This window comes from Peromyscus eremicus, chromosome 4 (genome assembly GCF_949786415.1).
Source record: "Peromyscus eremicus chromosome 4, PerEre_H2_v1, whole genome shotgun sequence".
Classification (NCBI taxonomy): Eukaryota; Metazoa; Chordata; class Mammalia; order Rodentia; family Cricetidae; genus Peromyscus; species Peromyscus eremicus.
This window is the reverse complement of record NC_081419.1, coordinates 63,945,986-63,965,473: the sequence shown is the minus strand read 5'-3', so window position 1 is coordinate 63,965,473 and position 19,488 is coordinate 63,945,986. Positions and strand designations below refer to the sequence as shown.

General features: G+C 35.7%; 2 protein-coding genes across 2 annotated transcripts; one reads left to right on the top strand and one right to left on the bottom strand.

Moving 5' to 3' along the window:
• Window positions 1–7,104: 7,104 nt before the first annotated feature.
• LOC131908269 (olfactory receptor 5W2-like) lies at window positions 7,105–8,031 on the top strand. Its single transcript, XM_059259321.1, has one exon. The coding sequence runs from the start codon at window positions 7,105–7,107 to the stop codon at window positions 8,029–8,031; it is 927 nt and encodes a 308-aa protein (XP_059115304.1).
• Window positions 8,032–16,845: 8,814 nt separating this feature from the next.
• Window positions 16,846–17,781, bottom strand: LOC131908268 (olfactory receptor 5W2-like). The gene has a single exon (XM_059259319.1). It carries the CDS (start codon window positions 17,773–17,775, stop codon window positions 16,846–16,848), a length of 930 nt encoding a protein of 309 aa, XP_059115302.1. The 5' UTR covers window positions 17,776–17,781.
• Between the last annotated feature and the right edge of the window lie 1,707 nt (window positions 17,782–19,488).

Below are 19,488 nucleotides of genomic sequence, written 5' to 3'. Positions count from 1 at the left end.
CCACTTGTATTCTAGTTTTCATTAAACGGGTCCAATAAATATAGCTGATGCATTCAAATGAATGTGTGAGAGAGAGTGAAGCTAAGATGTTTATTTGTTTTTGCAATCTTCCTGTGCACTAGTATCACCTTATCTATGTCCATAACACTCCAGTCAATAATCAGTAACTAAATAAATAAACACAAGCAAATAAAAGATACCTGCTTTAGATTCTCAGCCTATGAAGTTATTTTTGTTTAGTTTATGTTAAATTTTCTTATCTTACTTTTCATGTTTGAGTAAAATGTTCTCATTAAATTGAATGAATAGGGAAATACACTTTGCAAAAATAACATATCTAGGTGAATAATAAATTTAACAAAACTTCTTTTTCATTTCATTATAGCATATTTTACCTTGTATTAAGTATGCCTCTTGTCTTTGGCCTAGAAATGACATACTGGCCAAAGGGAGATTTGTTGTGAGTTCTTCTTCAGATATCTTACTTGAATCAGCACAGTCTCCATGATCAACAGCTCCATGTTTTTTATTGTATCTAAAGTTCTAACTTGCATCTCTGGACTTCCCTTCTTTTTCTCACACCAAAAAAATGGTATTTATTATATTTTAGCAGGTCTGTAGCAATTGTAGCCAGGGAAGCTGGTGGTTAAAAAACAACAAACTTGTTCAATAGCTTCATGGATGGGGCTTTCATCTTTCAAGAGAGGCTGATATCTTGTGCTATTATTGAATGGCATACTTAAAGCCTGAAAATGTCCAATCAACATAGTTTAAAATGTAAAGCAAAGATTTTATAACATATTTTTATAAGAAAGAGGAAAGCAATTTATCAGCATTTCATTTATGATCATACTGGTTTTGAGCATGCAGAATATAATTCTAGCAAACGTGCTTCTAAACAAAATTAAATAGTGATCCATGACCCATACTTGAGTGGTTGGATAACAACTAATGATACGGAATATTATAATATTCAATGTAATTAACTGTATATGTTATTCTCAATATGTATTTTGATTAACCAGGTCATAAGTGTTTATAGCACAGTTGCACTAATGTAGTAGAATTAGTTTGTAGGAGGACTCAACTGATATTCAGAGGTGACAAGAAAAATGTAGGGTTAATTGAAAGTAACAGGGATGCCAACCACAAAGACAAACTTAATCACACAGAGGATCCTCTTGGAGCATGCAAAGAGACAGTGGTGCTGTTAAGAAGGTAGAAAGTGCAAATAGTTCCCAGAGAGGAGCCATGTGGAACACTCTGGTGTTGATATCTCTGCTCAGATGGTAAAGGGTAGTGGTAGGAGGATGGGCTCTTGGTATGTGTATTTCCAACAGTGATTTTTGGTCAATGGTAAGTTTGCATCTTTCACAGTGCTTACAGCTGGAAAAGCATTTACTAGATATATTTCTTCCTTATTCAGCATAATAGTTGTGCCCATTCCCACTAAACATGTGTAGAGTTAGAAGAACTGGTCTTGGTCTATTGTAGTGACACTTCGTGCTTTCAGAATAGAAAGGTACATTTCAAGAACATGATATTTGAGGCCCTCTTACAATTCACAGTTGTGAAGAATGTGACAGACAAAAGAGAATTAATCTCATTTTAGGTTTCTGTAATGAAAGAAAAAATGCTTTTATAGAGTTTTCCACGATAATCTTAGTACATATCTCATTAAAAATATGCTCAATATTATATGCTACATAACATTATAGTCATTAACCAATTAATAAAAGTGTATTATCTGCCATGTACCTTAGATTATTTAGATTACTGATTGAACAGGGTTCAAGATAAATAAATACTGGTTTGTCTCTTAAATCTCCATAATCTCTAATAATATATTTATGGTAATAAAATATGTCATTAACAAGGACCTCTACATCATTGATGTTGTCTTTTCAGTTCAATGTACTAAAGTAAAATAATTTTCTGGGGCTAGAGAGATGGTTCCACTATTAAGGGAGTATATACAGTTAAAGTGAGAGACAAGTCACTTTATAAATGATCAATATAACTTACTCTGTGCAATCATAGTGAACTCAATGTCAAGGAAGAACCTACTAGTGCTAAGAGAGAGGACGGTTTTGACTACAGCGTGTTAAGTTAGCTGAATTTCCTGGCTGTGCCTCTGTCTTCCATGGAGCCTATGTACTTGCCTAGTCAGTATCTACCTGCAGATTCTAGCTCCAAACAAGCTTGTGGATGTAGACAGAATTTTCTTTGGTCTGCCTGCTCACAAATAATGACATGGAGACTGACTATTAATTATAAAACTTAGCCCTAGCTTAGACTTGTCCCACTGGCTCTTATAACTTAAAATAACCCATTCAATTAAAAAAAAACCCACATTGCTTTTTACCTCATCTCTCTCTACTACTCATGCTGTGTCTTCAGTGTCTGGCTGGCAACTATGCCTTCCTCTTCCCAGAGTTCTCTCTCTGCGTTGAAGTCCTGCCTATACTTCCTGCCTAGCTATTGGCTGTCCAGCTTTTTATTACACCAATCACAGCAATACATTCTCACACAGCATACAAATATCCCACAACATTTCTTCCTTTTTGTCTAAATAAAAAGGAAATGTTTTAACTGGGCTGGGAAAAAAGTGAGGGGGGCGGGAGGTAGGAGAACAGGGGAATCCATGGCTGATATGTAGAACTGAATTGTATTGCAAAATAATAATAAAAAAAAAGTAGGAATAAAGGCATTTGGGAATATTCCCAGGAGTAAAAAAAAAAAAAAGTGACTTCACTGGCACATTTAGCAATAAAAAGGGATAACTATAGATTGGAAAGAATCTATGGACTTTAGGATATATTTCCTACTGAGTACTCATGAAATAGAAGTTCAATCTCAGGATTCATTCCTTTCTTCACTTTTGAAAATCTCTTTTGTTAATGATCTTTATGGATAAATTATGTTTTACATAAGAATTTTAACAGTATTTGAAAATCAATGTGGCCCAAATTTCTAACTCACCAAATATATTCAAGGAATTATTTTACTTTAAAAATGTTTATTGAATATAGACTATTCTCTCATATACTACGTTCCAACCACAGATCCCCTCATTTTATTCCTCCTAGCTGCCCCCACCTCTCTTCTCCTCCAGACTCACTCACCCTCCATTTCCTTTTCAGAAAAAAGGTAGGCTTCCAAAAGACAGCAGCCAAACAGGACAAAATAAGATATAATAAGACAAAGCAAAATCCTCATATTAAGGCTGGAAAAGATAGCTCAATATGAGAAAAAGAGTCTCAAGAGCATGTGAAAAAGTCTGAGATATACTATGCTGTACAGAGATAGAAATAGTACCCACAGACTCTGAAAAAAGAGTGTTGGGTTCCCTATGATTACACTAATACTAGGTAGTGAGGCACCTGATTTGTGTGCTAGAAACGAACTTGCAAGGGCACCATATACTCTTAAGTGCTGAGCCATCTCTCCAGCTAAGTAGAATGTATTTTATGGTGTTGTGATGTTCTTCTTTTTAATTTTAGCTGAGGTTTCATTATTTAACTTCATCTGTAACACATTTTTATAACATGTCAGTTACAGTTTCTCATTGTTTCATACTGTAGAATTAATATTGTGAAAATGACAAGTCTACCAAAGGCAGTTTACAGATCCAACACATTCTCAATCAAAAATCTTTATTTCAGTCTTCACAGAAAAGAAAACTATGCTAAAATTGAAACAGAATTACAGAAGACTCCAGATAGCTCAGAAATAATGCTGAGATATTACCAGTCCATCTTTCAATGTATTTTACAGAGTTATAACAATAAAAAACAGTACAGTCCTGGCACAAAATTCACATGCAGATGAAAGCAATCAAATAGAATATCTAAACATGAGTACTCCTAAACTATGTTATCTGATAATTGACAAAGAAGCCAGAAACATAAACCAGAGAAATGACATTATCTTCAACAAACGATTCTGAAAAGCTGTGTCTACATGCAGAAAAATGAAATCAGACCTGTCTTTTATTGCACAAAAAATTAATTCCATATGAATCAAAGGTCTAAGTTTGAAACCTGAAATTCTGAAATTGCTACAAGAAACAAAGGCAGTGCCTTCCAAGATATAGGTAAAGGAAGGATAGGAAGAACTGCTTGAAGAAGACTCTGCTTATCCAGAAATTGAAGCTAAATTGACAAAATTTGAATAAAAAATTATATTCATAAAATCCAAAAGCTTCTAAGAAAACAATCATCCAAGTGAAGAGAAAGCTCACAAAATGGTTGAAAACGTGGCCCAACTGTATACACGACAGAGAATTATTATTTGGAATATATAAGGAAACTGGCTCCCCAAAAATAAAAACTAAAAGCAAAACAATAACAACAAAAATGCTAAAGTCAAGAAGAGAAAAAAGCCAATTATATATGGGGTGAGTATTATCAGAGGGATCTCAAAGATAGGAATGTGACTAACAACTCAAAAAAGCTTCGTCAGCTTTAGCAATTAGGGAAATACATATTAAAACATATGCCCATTGCTAAACTGCAGACAGAGATATAATAAGAATAGGGATTTTCATATTTCTTACTTAAATAACAAAAGAACATAATAAATTTGCTTTAAGGAAAATATAATTTCTGGCTGGAATGTCACAGTGAATCACTGTTTTCATATTCCTAGGTATCTGCTACAGTAGATATTTTGTTAAAATTGAATAAATCATATAAAATATTATTTGAGTCATAATGATAAAACTATTTAAAAGCATTTCATTATTAGAATATTAACAAGTGTGTGTGTGTGTGTGTGTGTGTGTATGTAGCAGGAGAAATTGTGATCTCAATTTTAATTCACTTTCCTCTAAATTCACTATGATAATAAATCTAACTAAATGCAATTTCTCCTAAGATAATCCATTCAGGTTTATACTCCTGTTTATGGAATTAATTTTCAGGCTTTTTTAAAATTAAATGTGCACAAGTGTTTTGTTTGTCTTTGTACATGTGTACCACATGCATACCAGGTGCACATGGAGGAAAGAAGCTTTCTGATTCTCAGAATTAAAGTTACAGATGTTTGTGAAACATCATATTTGTGTTAAATTCCTAACCCAGTCTCTGCAAGAGTTACATGTGCTCTTAATCACCAAGCCATCATATCTCCAGCCCCCAACGTTACATTACTTTTACATACAGTATATTTGAATTGCTACATGAAACTTTCTGCTTCTGTTAGACTTCTTAGTAACATAGATGTTTCACCATTTGTAGTGGTGAAAAGATCATTTATGAAGTTTCCCAGGAACTAGTAGAGAAGAACATAGTGCAGCAATCACAATAGGGCATGTGCTGAAAATTATTCTAGAAGCAGGTGCTGTAAATAGCATACAATGTGTGAATACACTAAGAATCAAGCAATTGGTTCACCTTGAAGTGTCCATTGAATAATATATAAATTGTATACCAATAATCTATTCAAAAGTAGTTACAGCCAGCAAATCACTGAAGTGTTTAAAATTGGAATATGAACTGAACACTGTGTTATAAATGACTTCATAGGGGTAGAGATTTCATTTTCATTAGATTCTGGTTCAGTTAATAAAATATAGATTATATTTTGCTATATAATATATATATATATAAGTTCTATATATTTTACAACATAAAATTAAACTGAAATATTCACTCTGACAAATTAAGTTGATGACAATAGTAAGAAATTGTAGTTCCATCTTTAATGAGGAACTTCATATATGCATAAGGGAATAAAAGACCATGAGTAGAAATAATTACATGTTTTCATAGCATCAAACTCTAAAGGGAAGAGGCCGCAGGGGCATAAGTCCCAAGTGATACATGATATAACAAAATGCTGTCTTCTCATATTTTGCTACCAAAGACAAACTCACCTTAGGTAAGATCCTGAGGTCCCCAATCCAATAATATATGGTTAATATATGGTTACAAATGATCTTTTCAGAAAAGATAAAAATAATTTTTTACTTAGTCAACTATACAGTCTACTTGGGTAATGTTTAAAATCTAAAAAAAACACCATTTTATAACCAGAACAAGAAGATTCTGACTGCACTTATTAGTATCTATAAAGCCATATGTTAATTATTTTCCTTTAACAGATTATCAGAAAGTATTCTTTATTCATTTCAACCTATGTGTAGATACATACATCACTTCAAAGCCTGTATTTTATTTATCTGTAGTTCTGACTACCACTTTATAGACCTTTATTAAGATAAATGTTATTTAAATATTTTATTTGAATCATAATTTGTAAATTTCAAATCTCAGTAAGCTATATATCATTGTTAGCTACTCATATAAAAACTAATTCTCTCACACTTGGCAAATCATAAAATTTCACATAATTGCACAAACACATGAGGTCATATATCTTGGTAGTCTTTACTTTTCTTAGTGTTGTTTTCATTAATAAACACTAAATATACAACATCTGCAGCTGTGTGTATACACGTGTGACTTCATGCTGCTTAGACTATTCTTTAGCCTTTTCCATTGAATGATGAGATTTATCCTTTGGTTTCAAAAGCTATTGACAAATAGTCAATGGGTATGGTAGCCTAACAATCACATATATTTGAAAGGAAAAGTAATTAGGAATTATTTTTTACTTACTGTACAGTAACAGATACTTTGCTCATAAATACTAGAAGGTTTCAGTAGTTATTTTGACTAGAAATATGGTTATTATTTTAAAATTCACATTTTTCATAAAATTTTGATTTTTAAGAATAATTTCAAGTATATTTAAATGTGAAGTATACTGAGAACTTCAATATCTTGCCATTTAGTCTCATTAACTTAAAAATTTATATTACTTTAAAGGTCTTTCTGTCTAGGTAGTCTATTTCAGGGAAACTGACATGTACAGCTTGATATTTGTCCAGATTTGATATTGATTCCAAAGTTTATTAATTGTTATAACAGATAAATTATTAAAATTAAATAATATAATCTTAATTGAAGATTGAAGTGTATATTTTGGGAGACAATAATAAATCAGAGATAAAATAATGTTCTGCACAGTAAATGTACTGTGATCATATATACATATGTAAATATATACATATTTAATTTTTAAGGTTTCTCTAAGAAAATGGACAAGAAAAACTGCTCCTCTGTGGAAGAATTCATTTTCTTGGGAATTACCAATAGCTCTGACATGAAAATAGCCCTTTTCATCACATTCCTACTTGTTTATCTCATTAATCTTCTGGCCAATCTTGGGATGATCATTTTAATTAGAGTGGACTCTCAGCTCCACACACCCATGTACTTTTTCCTCAGCCACCTCTCCTTCTGTGACCTCTGCTATTCCACAGCAATTGGACCCAAGATGCTGGTGGATCTTTTAGCTGAGGAGAAATCAATTGCCATGGTTGGCTGTGCTCTGCAGTTCTTGACATTCTGTGTCTTTGCAGATTCTGAGTGTCTACTGCTAGCAGTGATGGCCTATGATAGGTACCAAGCTATCAGCAACCCCTTGCTCTACACAGCAAACATGTCAAACAGGCTGTGCTCCCTGCTTATGGCTGGGGTTTACCTGGTGGGAACAGTTGATGCTTTGATACATACAACCCTGACCTTCCGCTTATGTTTCTGTGGATCTAACGAGATCAACCATTTTTTCTGTGATGTCCCTCCTCTTCTATTACTATCTTGCTCAAATACAGAGGCCAACGAGTTAGCAATATTTACAATTTTTGGGTTCATTGAGTTGAGCACCATTTCAGGAGTTCTTGTCTCTTATTGCTACATCATCTCATCAGTCTTTAAGATCAGCTCTGCTGAGGGGAGATTCAAAGCTTTCTCCACCTGTGCCTCCCACCTGACTGCAGTTGCGATTTTCCAGGGAACTATGCTTTTCATGTATTTTCGGCCAAGTTCTTCCTACTCTTTAGATCAAGACAAAATGACATCACTATTTTACACACTGGTGATTCCCATGCTGAACCCTCTGATTTACAGCCTGAGGAACAAGGATGTGAAAAAGGCTCTGGAGAAACTGAAGAATAAAAGGTGATGGACAATTTCTAATATAATCTGTATATTATTTCTTTTAATTCAATCTGCATTGCACATATAAAGACATTGTATCACTACAAATTTGATAAAATATATTACTAGTTTCACATCTAATTTTAAGAAATCACTGTTCATATCTATGCTTAACTTTCCCAAACAATATATTCTATTCTCTGTCTGTGGGAATTTTTCTAACAATTTCAATTATACTCAAGTTGTATGTGTCCATCCTTTCACTCAATGTCAATTTAAATTTGTTATGGTGAGTATTTACTCATTGCTTTTTACACATTTGAATGCTTTTCAAGGAAAATTTAAAAAATTCCCCAGAGGTGAGTATTATATATAGATGAAATATGGACAATTACTGTATACTCATAAATTATGTAGACTTTGTTACCTTTCTAGAGTCAGTGGGACCTGGGAGAATAGAGCCAATAGATGAGGAGGACTAAGTATCATGCAATAGCCAACTTTATTCAGAGCATCAAAGAATTTATACTCTGAGTATTAATAAAATCACAGGAGTAAGGTTTTCATGAGTTCAAACTGGATATATTCACAAGACCAAGCTATATATGGCAAAAACATGTTTTTCAATAGAGGCAGATAAAGGATAATTTAGACAATTGAGTAACAGCAGCAAGCAATAATGAGTAATCAGAAGTAAACTCACTCCTATCTGCCACACTTTTAGAAGACCACTAAAACATATTCCAATAACAATTCTGTGTTTTGAAGAAACTGAGGTCACAAGTGTGGGAAGAGGGAGAGTGAATGGTGGGCAGAGCCCACCTCTTAAAGGGAGCTTGGTGCATGCACAAATGGACTACACAAATGGGGCTATGTAGGATGGTGTTATCAGGACCCTGAGGGGGCCAAAGTACTGCCTGCTTACTGGCAAGGTTCACAAGGGGCCAGCCAGGTAAGGCTTAAATGCTAATATTCCTCCCTTTTCATTTATTATAAAAAGGTGAGTTATGGATAGCACGTGAGGTGGGAACAAGGGGCACCAAGATCTCTAGACAGCTTCCTGATGACTTGGGATGAAATATGGAAGGGGAAGTTGGATTTGGGGTCATGCACAGTGGAAGGTGTGAGTAAAGAAGCATTCAGTTACCTGTCATCTGGGAGACCTCAAGCGTCTGTTCCTCGAGGGAGCTGAGAAGACAGGTTGCTAGAAGAAAAATAGATTGTTTTCATTGGCCCCATGAGCAGGCTAGCCATGGGAAGAGGGGCAATTGCCAGAAAGAACGGAATGGAGAAGTACATTGGTTGTGCAGAAGAGGCAAGGCTGAATAACCCGGACAAAAGAGCAGATATGCTCTTGAATCTGAAGAGGTGATATTAGATGTTCCAGAAGCTTAGAGGGATGGCACACCAAATCAAGGGATGATGTGTTCCAGGAGTACAGGAGTCATCGCATCTGCTGTTTCTCTGGAGGTGGCAAATGTCTCTATCCATCCTGTAAGAGTGTCAACAAGTTAGGAGATAATAGAGTTTTTATGATTGGACATGTTAACACAAGTTAACCTGCCAGTGTGTGCCCTGTTCTCATCCTCAGAGCTGGTACACAGTGGCTGGCATATCTGGAGGATCTCCCACTTGAGTTGGCGTTGGCATGAGTCTGGCAGGAGGGGTGAACCTGTGCAGAAACCTGCAGGTGTCTAAAACAACTGGAACAGATTTATATATTGGTGTCACAGCAGAAGGCTAGAAATTTAAGGACTCCTGAAAACTTCGTAGTCAGTGCTCTATCAGTTTATCAGAACTGCATTTATCAGTGCTGAAATGTTGAACCTCTGAAGTTACATCTGAAACTCATTTATCCTGTAACATGAAGTCTTTGGATAGGGCATACCTGTCTGTACTTTTAACATGAAACTTACTAATGAGCTACCAAGGTGCTTGTAGCCTTGGGGTTGTGGGGGGAGAGCTGTAGAACTGACAAGTCTATTAATACCCTGGTCATCAAACACTATCAGATCTGAGAAGGATAAGTAAATAAACAGAAGGGAGACAGTTTTCTAGCTACCTAGGCAGTCTCAAGTTTCTCCATGGTTCTTACAGGGCACAAGTCCAAGAAACAGTGCTTGCCTTTAGCTGCTAGGTCCAGAAGATCTGAGAGATTTATTTGGGGAAATTTACCCACTTTGACTTCACAGCATGGGGCAATCAATCCTTCAGTGTTGTCCTCTTATCCAGTCTGGGCAGGCTCTAGGCAGTGGTTGAGGTGAAAGGCAGTTTTTTTTTTCTTTTTTCTTTTTTCTCAGTGCCTGGTATTGCCACATCTAAAGCATACCTCTAGATGGAAGCTCTTCCATGGCCATGCATTTTCTTGGAGAAGATACAGGATGCTGCCAGGAGCTGGCATGTCTCTCTATCATAAAAAGCTTTTTGTATTAAATATCATATTCTCAGATCTCTAAAGGTACTTGTGGATTGGGGGAACAAATTCTGTTAGGTATATCTAAATTAAACAAATTTTGAGGCTTAACTTTGAGAGCACATATACGTTAAATCTGGACATACATTTTTCCCAACTAGTTACAGCTAACCAATATTAGAAAAAGCAAGGTTAGGCATATATTCTTAAAATGGTCTCTGTTAACCTTAAATAAGGAGCGACCCCTTGTCAGACTGTTTCGGTATCATCAAATAGTAATATCTCAGTCTCTGCTGTTTAGCTGTGGTCCTAAGATATATAAGGCAAAACCAAGTTTTAACATTGCAAGCAATTTAGTTTCAATATCAATGGGCTTATTCTTAGGTTACAAAATTTGGCTGGCAGCAAGATTCATCCCTGTACAGGAATGCAGAGGTACAGCATTAATATCTAAGTAACCAGAATTGTTTTAAATCTTACCTTTTATAAACCTTGCTTTAGGGCAGGACCAGAGTTATCACATAGAAATCTATCCAATCCAAAATAATTTGGAGACTTGATGTCTCCGAGTGGATCCATCACCCTTGCTAAAAATGGCAGTGAGATCATGACTCTCTTTTTAATCTTAGTCAAGACGGTGATTGCCCACATGGTTACCCTCATCAAAGATGGCAGTGAAGTTATATAACCTGTCTGTCTTTGACTTTAGCCAAGATGGTGCCTGCCTACATGGTTATTCTCACCATGGCAGACCACATGGTGTTTTCCAGAGCAGTTTAAATCTGGAGTTACGAGATTTTAGGTCTTGAAATTATACCCAATTTCTTAGTTTTTTTTTTTTTCATAATAAGGTAAATAACTTTCTCAAAATCTGAGCTTGTGTAGCTAGTGAACATAGCTGAGATGTTAACAAGACACACACAGATCACACAATCCCAGGCATTCAAAAACAAACCAAGAACACTGTGACCACATTCATACATTACAACAGAAATACAAACAAAAAGTTTTTCCAGGGAACTGTGTCAGCTGACCAACTCCTAAATTAAGAGTTTACAGTATAAAGCAGCATGTAAAAGACCATAAGAATGAAAGACATTTCCTAGCCAAGGTGGTGGAGGCAGTGGTGCCAGATGCTGCTTGTATTGGGCCAGCCCACTGGGGATGGCTTGGCATTGTCAGTCTAGGTGCAAGTTACAGCACCTCATGTACCAGAGCATTAAGAATGTGTTGCAAGGGAATGTGGGAAACAGAGTAGCAGGGAAGACAGGTGGGAAAGAGGGACTCCCTGGGCTCCAGTGGTGGTGGCAGCAGAAGGGAGGAAGAGAGGGAGTGTACAGAGACAGAGCAAATAGAAGAAGGAGACATTTTGAGCAAAAGCATGAGATGCCAGCAGGCACAGAATCAGGGAGCAAGAGAAAAGGGAGGCATCCAGCATTCCAGAGCCCAAGCCATGGGTCTCCTAGGCTGCTGGGAGAGGAGAGCAAACAGGACAGACAAGCCAAACAGAAAAGAAGGAGTGATGGGAGCACATAGTCCAAGAATCCCAAGAGAAAGCTTGAAAGTAGGGTACACCTTTCCATCTATTGGATCACTGGTAGAAGTTACAAGGGTCCTGTGAAATATTGGGATATAAGGTGCTGGAAAACATCCATTTGGATTGACATGGATAAGTTTAAACCTTAAGTCAGGTGCTAGATATGGTGGTGGATGAATTTTCCATGAGTAAGGCAGAGAAATAAGGTTTAATAGGCTGGAATCTCCAGCATCCCAGAAATTCACAAGCACCAATGAGGAGGCACAGAATACTCAGTGGATCACTATCCAAAGAACATGTGCCAATGGACACATGGGTCCAAGAGATAAAAAGGCACCAACTGCCCACTATGTCATCACTTAGAGAGCAGGGCCTGATGGACTAAGAGCTCGAGAGAGACACAGCTGCCTGGTGTGTCAGGATCCTGTGCTGTGGGAATGGGCAAGTAGGCACAGAGTCAACAACACAGACTCTGGGAGGATGTTGAAACAAGCTCAGTTTATTCAGGAAGAGGCAAACCTTACATACCCTCCACCCTACCCAGGGGGGAGGTCTGATGAACATTCATCTGCTGGTGCGACATGGCTGCCTCTCATTGGTCCAGGCCATCTCTAGATCATATCTTAGCTGCTGTTGCTAGGGCCCTTAGGCAGACCCAGGTTGGCTTTCAGGGAGTATCTTATTACTGGTTTTGGATGTCTGGCCTTCAAGCATAGTGCTGAGTCATCCCATAGCCTGGTACCAGGACTTCAAGAAAAGCCAGAAGGCAAGTACTGTGCTTGAGAAATAAAGCCTCATATCCAGGGAAATGGCCAGAGGTGTGAAATGAAGAGCTTACAGATCATGCCAGTGCTGGATGAAGGGTCCCAGCTGTTGGAAAAGTGCTAGTGAAAGTTCCAGTGTCCTGGCCTGCCTCAGACTGCTGCTTGGCAGGAAGGAGCACCAGGAGGGCCTGCTGAGTTGTGCAGCAACAAATGTTGTATTTTAAAAATGGCATGATGTGGTCTTGGCAGTGAAAGTTATTGGGCCAAGATACTGCCTGCTTACTGGCAAGGATCCCAAGGGGCTGGCCAGGTAATGATTAAATGCTAACAAAACCCTTGACTTGTTTTCTTGGAGTATTCTCACAACCACTTAGACTTCTCCTCATATGACTTCATTTCTGGACCATATTCCAATAAAACTTCATGGCAATCTTGAGCTTAAAGCCTTTTGACTCAATTCCAGACAGATTATCTTATCCAGTTTTAGGATAACAACTTCCTGGAAGGTAGATATTCTGTTTCTATACATAACTGATGTTCATAGTGGGGAAGAAAATGTCTATGCAGTAATTTTTACAATTAGAGAGGTCAAGATGTAGGGAGGCCTATATTTGGAAGATCAACCATGTTAACTAAAACAAGTACCAGATTTTGGCAATATATAACTGGGTGGTACAACTGTCAATTCTTTCATTGTTTCCTCCATTGGCTTTTAATTTATAATTATTTTTCTCTCAGCCCAAGTTAAATAATTCTCTTCAGTTGCTTCCTTTATATATTAATTAATTTGTGCCTATTTCTTGAATTGTTACATACAATGAGACAATATAAGCATATATTTCCTCAAATAATAAATCATCTCAGTTATGAAAATCTTAGTGTCATAGGTAGGAAACTTCATGATACAGCAAACAAATAACAAAATAAAACCCCATATAATATGGAATTTGGAAATACTCATAAATCAATGCTATATTATCTAAGACAATATTATCTAAGAGTGTGGCATGTTCTATTTACCTAATAGACACTTTAATGGTTTGGGTAAAGTACATAAAATGGTGTATACAAACCTAAAATATTTCTAAATAATTAAGTTCCTAAGATATAAACATCTTGCTTGTGAGTATGTTCTTAGTGTGAACATATATAGTGGATCCATATATCTCATAGTTGAACAGTGAAAAATCATTTTGGAAATAATATGGATATGGATCTAAGTTTGAAAGCCAGTAAAGACTTTTGATTGTCAATCACAATTACATATCCTGATTTTCCTGAGCACATTCAGTTTTACAGTTCCAGTATCAAATAATTCTGCCTGAAAATATTTCATAATAGAAGACCCAGTGCTCCTTTGCTTTATGCTGTCATCTGGCACAGTGTAAGTTCTCAGGAGAAATTCCTGAGAAGGATTCTTTGTTTAGAAAAACATCTATTTGTACCTTAATTTGTCAGTCAAGTAACTTTCTTTTGCAAATATAAATAATGGCCAGAGCTGTGATATTGTTAATCAAATGTATAAATAGCATCAAAACATTGTGTGTATGTTTCTTGTTATTTTCTTTTCTTTAGGTATTTTGTTTGTTTGTTTGGTCTTTTTTGTTTGTTTCTTTTTTTTTGAAAGAGAGAGAAAGGACAAGACATTGGGTGGCTGGTTGGGGAGGATTTGGGAGGATGGGGAAAGGAAAATCATAATTGGAATATATTGTATGATGTTTTTCATTAAAAAGTGATGATAAAAATAATGTTAAAATGGGACAAAGTTTTTGTGAAATGATTAATTCATAAGGACAGAGTCCTTAGAGATTGGATTATGGACCTTACCACTAGGACCCAATAGCACCCTCTCTCCTTCTGCCTCTAAAGCAAAGTGGAGGTCAGACTGTCCATGATTTAAAAAAAAATGTGTGCTATCAGCACTCTCCACACCAATCTTGATTTGAGACTGCTTTTACTCATAGTTGTGAGATTTATCAATATGTGGCATTTTGTTATCACAATTCAAAAAGATAAGAAAAACAACATGGCTGTAAATACTGTTTTAATTATCATAAAGATTATGTAAAATGTAGTGAAAGTTATTTGTTAAAAATCCAATGAGGAAAATAGGTCAATGATTACCTTTATCTTTCTCAAAGAACATTTGAAATTTATTACATTTAAACAGTCATTTCAGATACACATCAATATTGTTTTGTACAACAAGTGAACAAAAGAAAAGGAAAATTAAAGCCATCAATGTCTCAAAATACAATGATCTGACTCATTATTTTATTACAATGAGTGACTAAGGTGAAGTTAAAAGTTTGACTGTTGTACTTATTTAAAAGAATTTATGACTCAAACTGAAGCATCACCAGATTAGCAGCAGATTAGTCTTTGGTCTGAACCTTACACAAACTGTGGACCACAACCTCAGAGGCTTTGTTGCCTTGAATGAGACTGTCTAGTGAAGTATTCATAGCTTCTTTCCCCTCTCATCCTTTCTAAGCAACACTCTCCTTTTTAAAATATCAGCTGATGGTTGTAGGTAAATACGACTAAGTTAGAAGCATCAATCTGAATAGTCTATATGCTTGGTATGACACATTTAGATTACAAACTAAACAGAGTTCATGTAACACTAAGGGCAAATTGGAAACATTCCAAAAAATGGAGTGATGGAAAAGATGATGCCCTATATTTCTGAATTGTACTAGACATTTGGTCACTGTAATAAAGCCCTCAAGTAAGGTTAATATGTTGACTTCTTCAGTCTTTATAGCTTGCCATTATTCCCATATGCTAGACAGTACCTCAGCAATGTTTTCACTCAATTCAGCATGCTTATGCCTGTATTGTCACCCAAATAAAACCAATAAAATACAAAAAAGCTGTTTAAGAATACCACTAAAGTAATAATTCATTAATCAGCATTACATTCTTATTTTAGTCTCATGTAATTGTATTTTAAAAGAATCATTCAGCAATTCAGGGGTTAATGAGTCTGCATTTACAGTTTTGCAGTAGCAGATAATGAAGCTAAAAATAATTTCTTCATTCATGTATTAGAATGAACACAATAATTATTTGAGTATATAATTGATGTTTTTATTTGTTTCCACATGTCCTTTCAAATACACAATGCAGTTATTTATAATATGAATGGAGTAGTCAGTCCTTGAGCAAAGGATATTCACAATCTCATATTGAAAACAAATATCTCACAAAAATGAAGTTAGATTTAACAATGGCTTTGCAAGATAATTATTCATGACCTACCAAAGGGAACATTTAACCCAGACAATGAAGTGTGTAGGAATGGGAAAGATTACCAAGAAAAATGATATCAATTACAGTCCAAGGTTATCTTTATGAACACTCTTTCTTTTACTCTTAGCCCACTTTGCACATCTTTAAATCTAAAGATGAGATGGACTTGTAACCCGTAAGAATTTTGCAACTTCTAGATGCTTCAACTAGAATTCATTCCTTTCTTCAGTGAGCTTATCTTTAGGTATGAGACAGAGTATCTCAGTCAAGGTTGCTGGTCTCCTGATAACTACACTTTAACTTATTCAGTCAAACAGAAACTCCAGAATTATCCTGCACAGACTCCATTCTGTGACAGTTTTGAAGCTCTTTAAGCTATTTGTTTGCTCAAGTAGTTTATGTCCATGACTTACATTAGAAGATAGCACTTACGATCATAAACAAAAGATGATTCAGCATTAAAAATCTTATAATACAGAAAAGCACATAATATAGCATAATGCTTATGGGTTATAATCCATAATCCAATTATGTAGTCTAGCCTCACTTTGACACAGATTTATCTTGCCACTTTCTGTATAATTCTAGTATTACTGGTAGGTGTCCATAAGTTTATATTATGAAAATAATGTTTCAGTATGAGACTTGAAAAAAAACATCAAAATGAAGAGTAAAGTAATTGTATAGATGCTATTGCATTCAATTTAATAAAACACAATGCAAAGACAAGGTAGCTTATTTAGTCCAATATTTTCAGATGTGGGAGATTGAGGCAAAGGGTTCACAATTTCAAGGCCAGCCTGGAAAACATGGCGAATAGCTAAAACTGCATGTGATTGAAGAAATGTGGTGATGATTCTGATAAAATATTTAACACCATCTATTTACTTTAATTTTCTTCAAAGCTTCTTTTACATCCTTGTTCCTCAGGCTGTAAATCAGTGGGTTCAGCATGGGAATTACAAGAGTGTAAAACAGAGAAGTCATCTTGTCTTGATCGAGGGAATAAGAAGAACTTGGACGAAAATATGTGAAGAGTAGAGTTCCTTGAAAAATAGCAACTGCGGTCAAGTGTGAGGTGCAGGTGGAGAAAGCTTTGAACCTCCCCTCAGCAGAGCGGATTTTTAAGACTGATGAGATGATATAAAAGTAAGAAACAAGGACTCCTGAGATGGTGCTCAGTTCAAGGAAACCATAAATAGTGAATAATGCCAACTCATTTATTTGAGTATCTGAGCAGGAAAGAAGGTAAAGTGGAGGTAAATCACAGAAGAAATGGTTAATCTCATTGGATCCACAGAAACATAAACGGAATGCCAAAGTTGTATGTATCAAAGCATCTGATGTTCCCACCAGGTAAACCCCAGCCATGAGCATGGAACAAAACCTGCTGGACATGTTCACTGTGTAGAGCAAGGGGTTGCTAATGGCCTGGTACCTATCATAGGCCATTACTGCCAACAGTACACACTCAGAATCTGCAAAAGTGCAGGAAATGAAGAACTGGATAGCACAGCCCCAGAAGGGAATTGACTTGTTCTTGCCAAATATATCTACCAGCATCTTGGGACCAATTGCTGTGGAATAGCAGAGATCACAGAAAGAGAGGTGGCTCAGGAAAAAGTACATAGGTGTGTGGAGCTGGAGATCCATTCTTAGCAAAATGATCATACCAAGATTCCCCAAAAGATTGCTGAGATAGATGAGTAGAAATATGGCAAAAAATGTCCCTTTCATTTCAGCATTATTGGTAACTCCCACAAGAATAAATTCAGTCAATGAGCAATTTCCTGTATCCATTCTTTCTTCCTCTCTATGCTTGTGAGGAAATAACTAGAAAAAATTACAAATGCATTTTAACTTCTAGATATCAACAAAGTATTTATGAGGGAGAATACAATTCAGTCATTTCTCATCTATTTTACAGCATAAAAATGTCAGAGTGCTGTTTCTTTCTTATAACCATTTTTTAACCTATTTGCTAATAACAAATAACAGTATTGGAGATAGACAGATGAGAAACTGAGAAGCATCTATGAACTATTAAAGGCTCATCACTTTTTGCCAATTCTGTAATGTACATGATGCAAACATTACTTATTGCAAGAGTTTGATTTTGATATATGGATTATCATTTGATCTTTGTAATAATATGAAATAAATATAGATGTTAGAGACACAGGCTATAAATGAAAGAGGACATTATTTCTATTCTTTAATGTATTAATACACGAATTAGATTCATTATTTTATTTCTAAATGATCAAATGAGCTTAAAAACATTTTATTGGTTTATAAATAGTCATTGATTAATAACTATAATAATGACTTCATATATTTGGTTTTAGAAATGCAAAACACAAAAATTTATTAGTAACAACAAAGACAGCTATTGCTTTTTTGTTTTATTTTTAAATGATTTTAATTGAAATAAAGTTACATCACTTCCCCCTCCCTTTTCTCAGTCTAGCCCCACCCTAGCTACCCTCCTTATCCCACTCCATGACCCCACTCTCTGATAGCAACCTTTTATTATATTTCTTATATATATACATATATGTGTGTATGCACAAATATACATTTTAGATGTAACCAACCTTATTATTAAATAAGAAACACAGAACCAATGGAAAGAAGAAAGCCAAGAGGTCAGAGCTAAGAGCTAAAACCTTACCCTTCCTCCTGCGGTGGTCCTACCTCTCCGAACCAGAGCTACCCCTGTGTTAAAGTCTTTATACAGAGTTCCTGTTCTGCCTTCTCATTGGTTGTAAACCCAACCACATGACCGCCTCATCACGGCCTGTCTGTATAGACCTCCAGGTTTTCTATGATTGGTATTGAGATTAAATGCATGTGTATCCATTACTGGCTATATCCCTGAACACACAGAGACTTACCTAGCTCTGCCTACCAAGTGCTGGGATTACAAGCGTATGCCACCACTGCCCTGCTTTCCTATGGCTTGCTAATAGCTCTGACCCCCGGGCAACTTTATTTATTAACATACAAATAACAATTTAATACAAATAAAATATCACCATATAGAATATATGAATATAGAATATAGAATCTGCTGAATGTTTTTGTTGGTGGTATGTATATAGTTTAAAGGCTAGACATTTTTCTTGGTCTATGTAATATTACCTTAGGATTTACTGAGATATAAGATAACTTATCTGATCATTGATTTTTTAGAATCTGTTATATTTTGCAATAGTACTCCTTACCCATCATTAGCAGTGGTCTGGTACCAAAGGATAATTCTGAAAAGTTAGATGGTAAAAAACAAGCAGCATCCATAAAATAAATCACATGTAGTTGTGTCAGGAGCAAATATCAGGAGACATTACAGGACACAGGATTATGCAATAGAGATTCAGTGGTCATTTGATAAGGTCAACCCACTAGTATTAAAGGGTCTACTGGAGGAAACCATCATACAAGGCATTTTGGAATTATTGCCTTTGGAATGAATTGTCTGTTTTCTTGCTGTAGATTCTTGGTGTAGCCTTT

Bases quoted from the DNA above. Each gene is read 5' to 3' on its own strand.
- LOC131908269 (XM_059259321.1), top strand. From the start codon at position 7,105: ATGGACAAGAAAAACTGCTCCTCTGTGGAAGAATTCATTTTCTTGGGA.
- LOC131908268 (XM_059259319.1), bottom strand. From the start codon at position 17,775: ATGGATACAGGAAATTGCTCATTGACTGAATTTATTCTTGTGGGAGTT.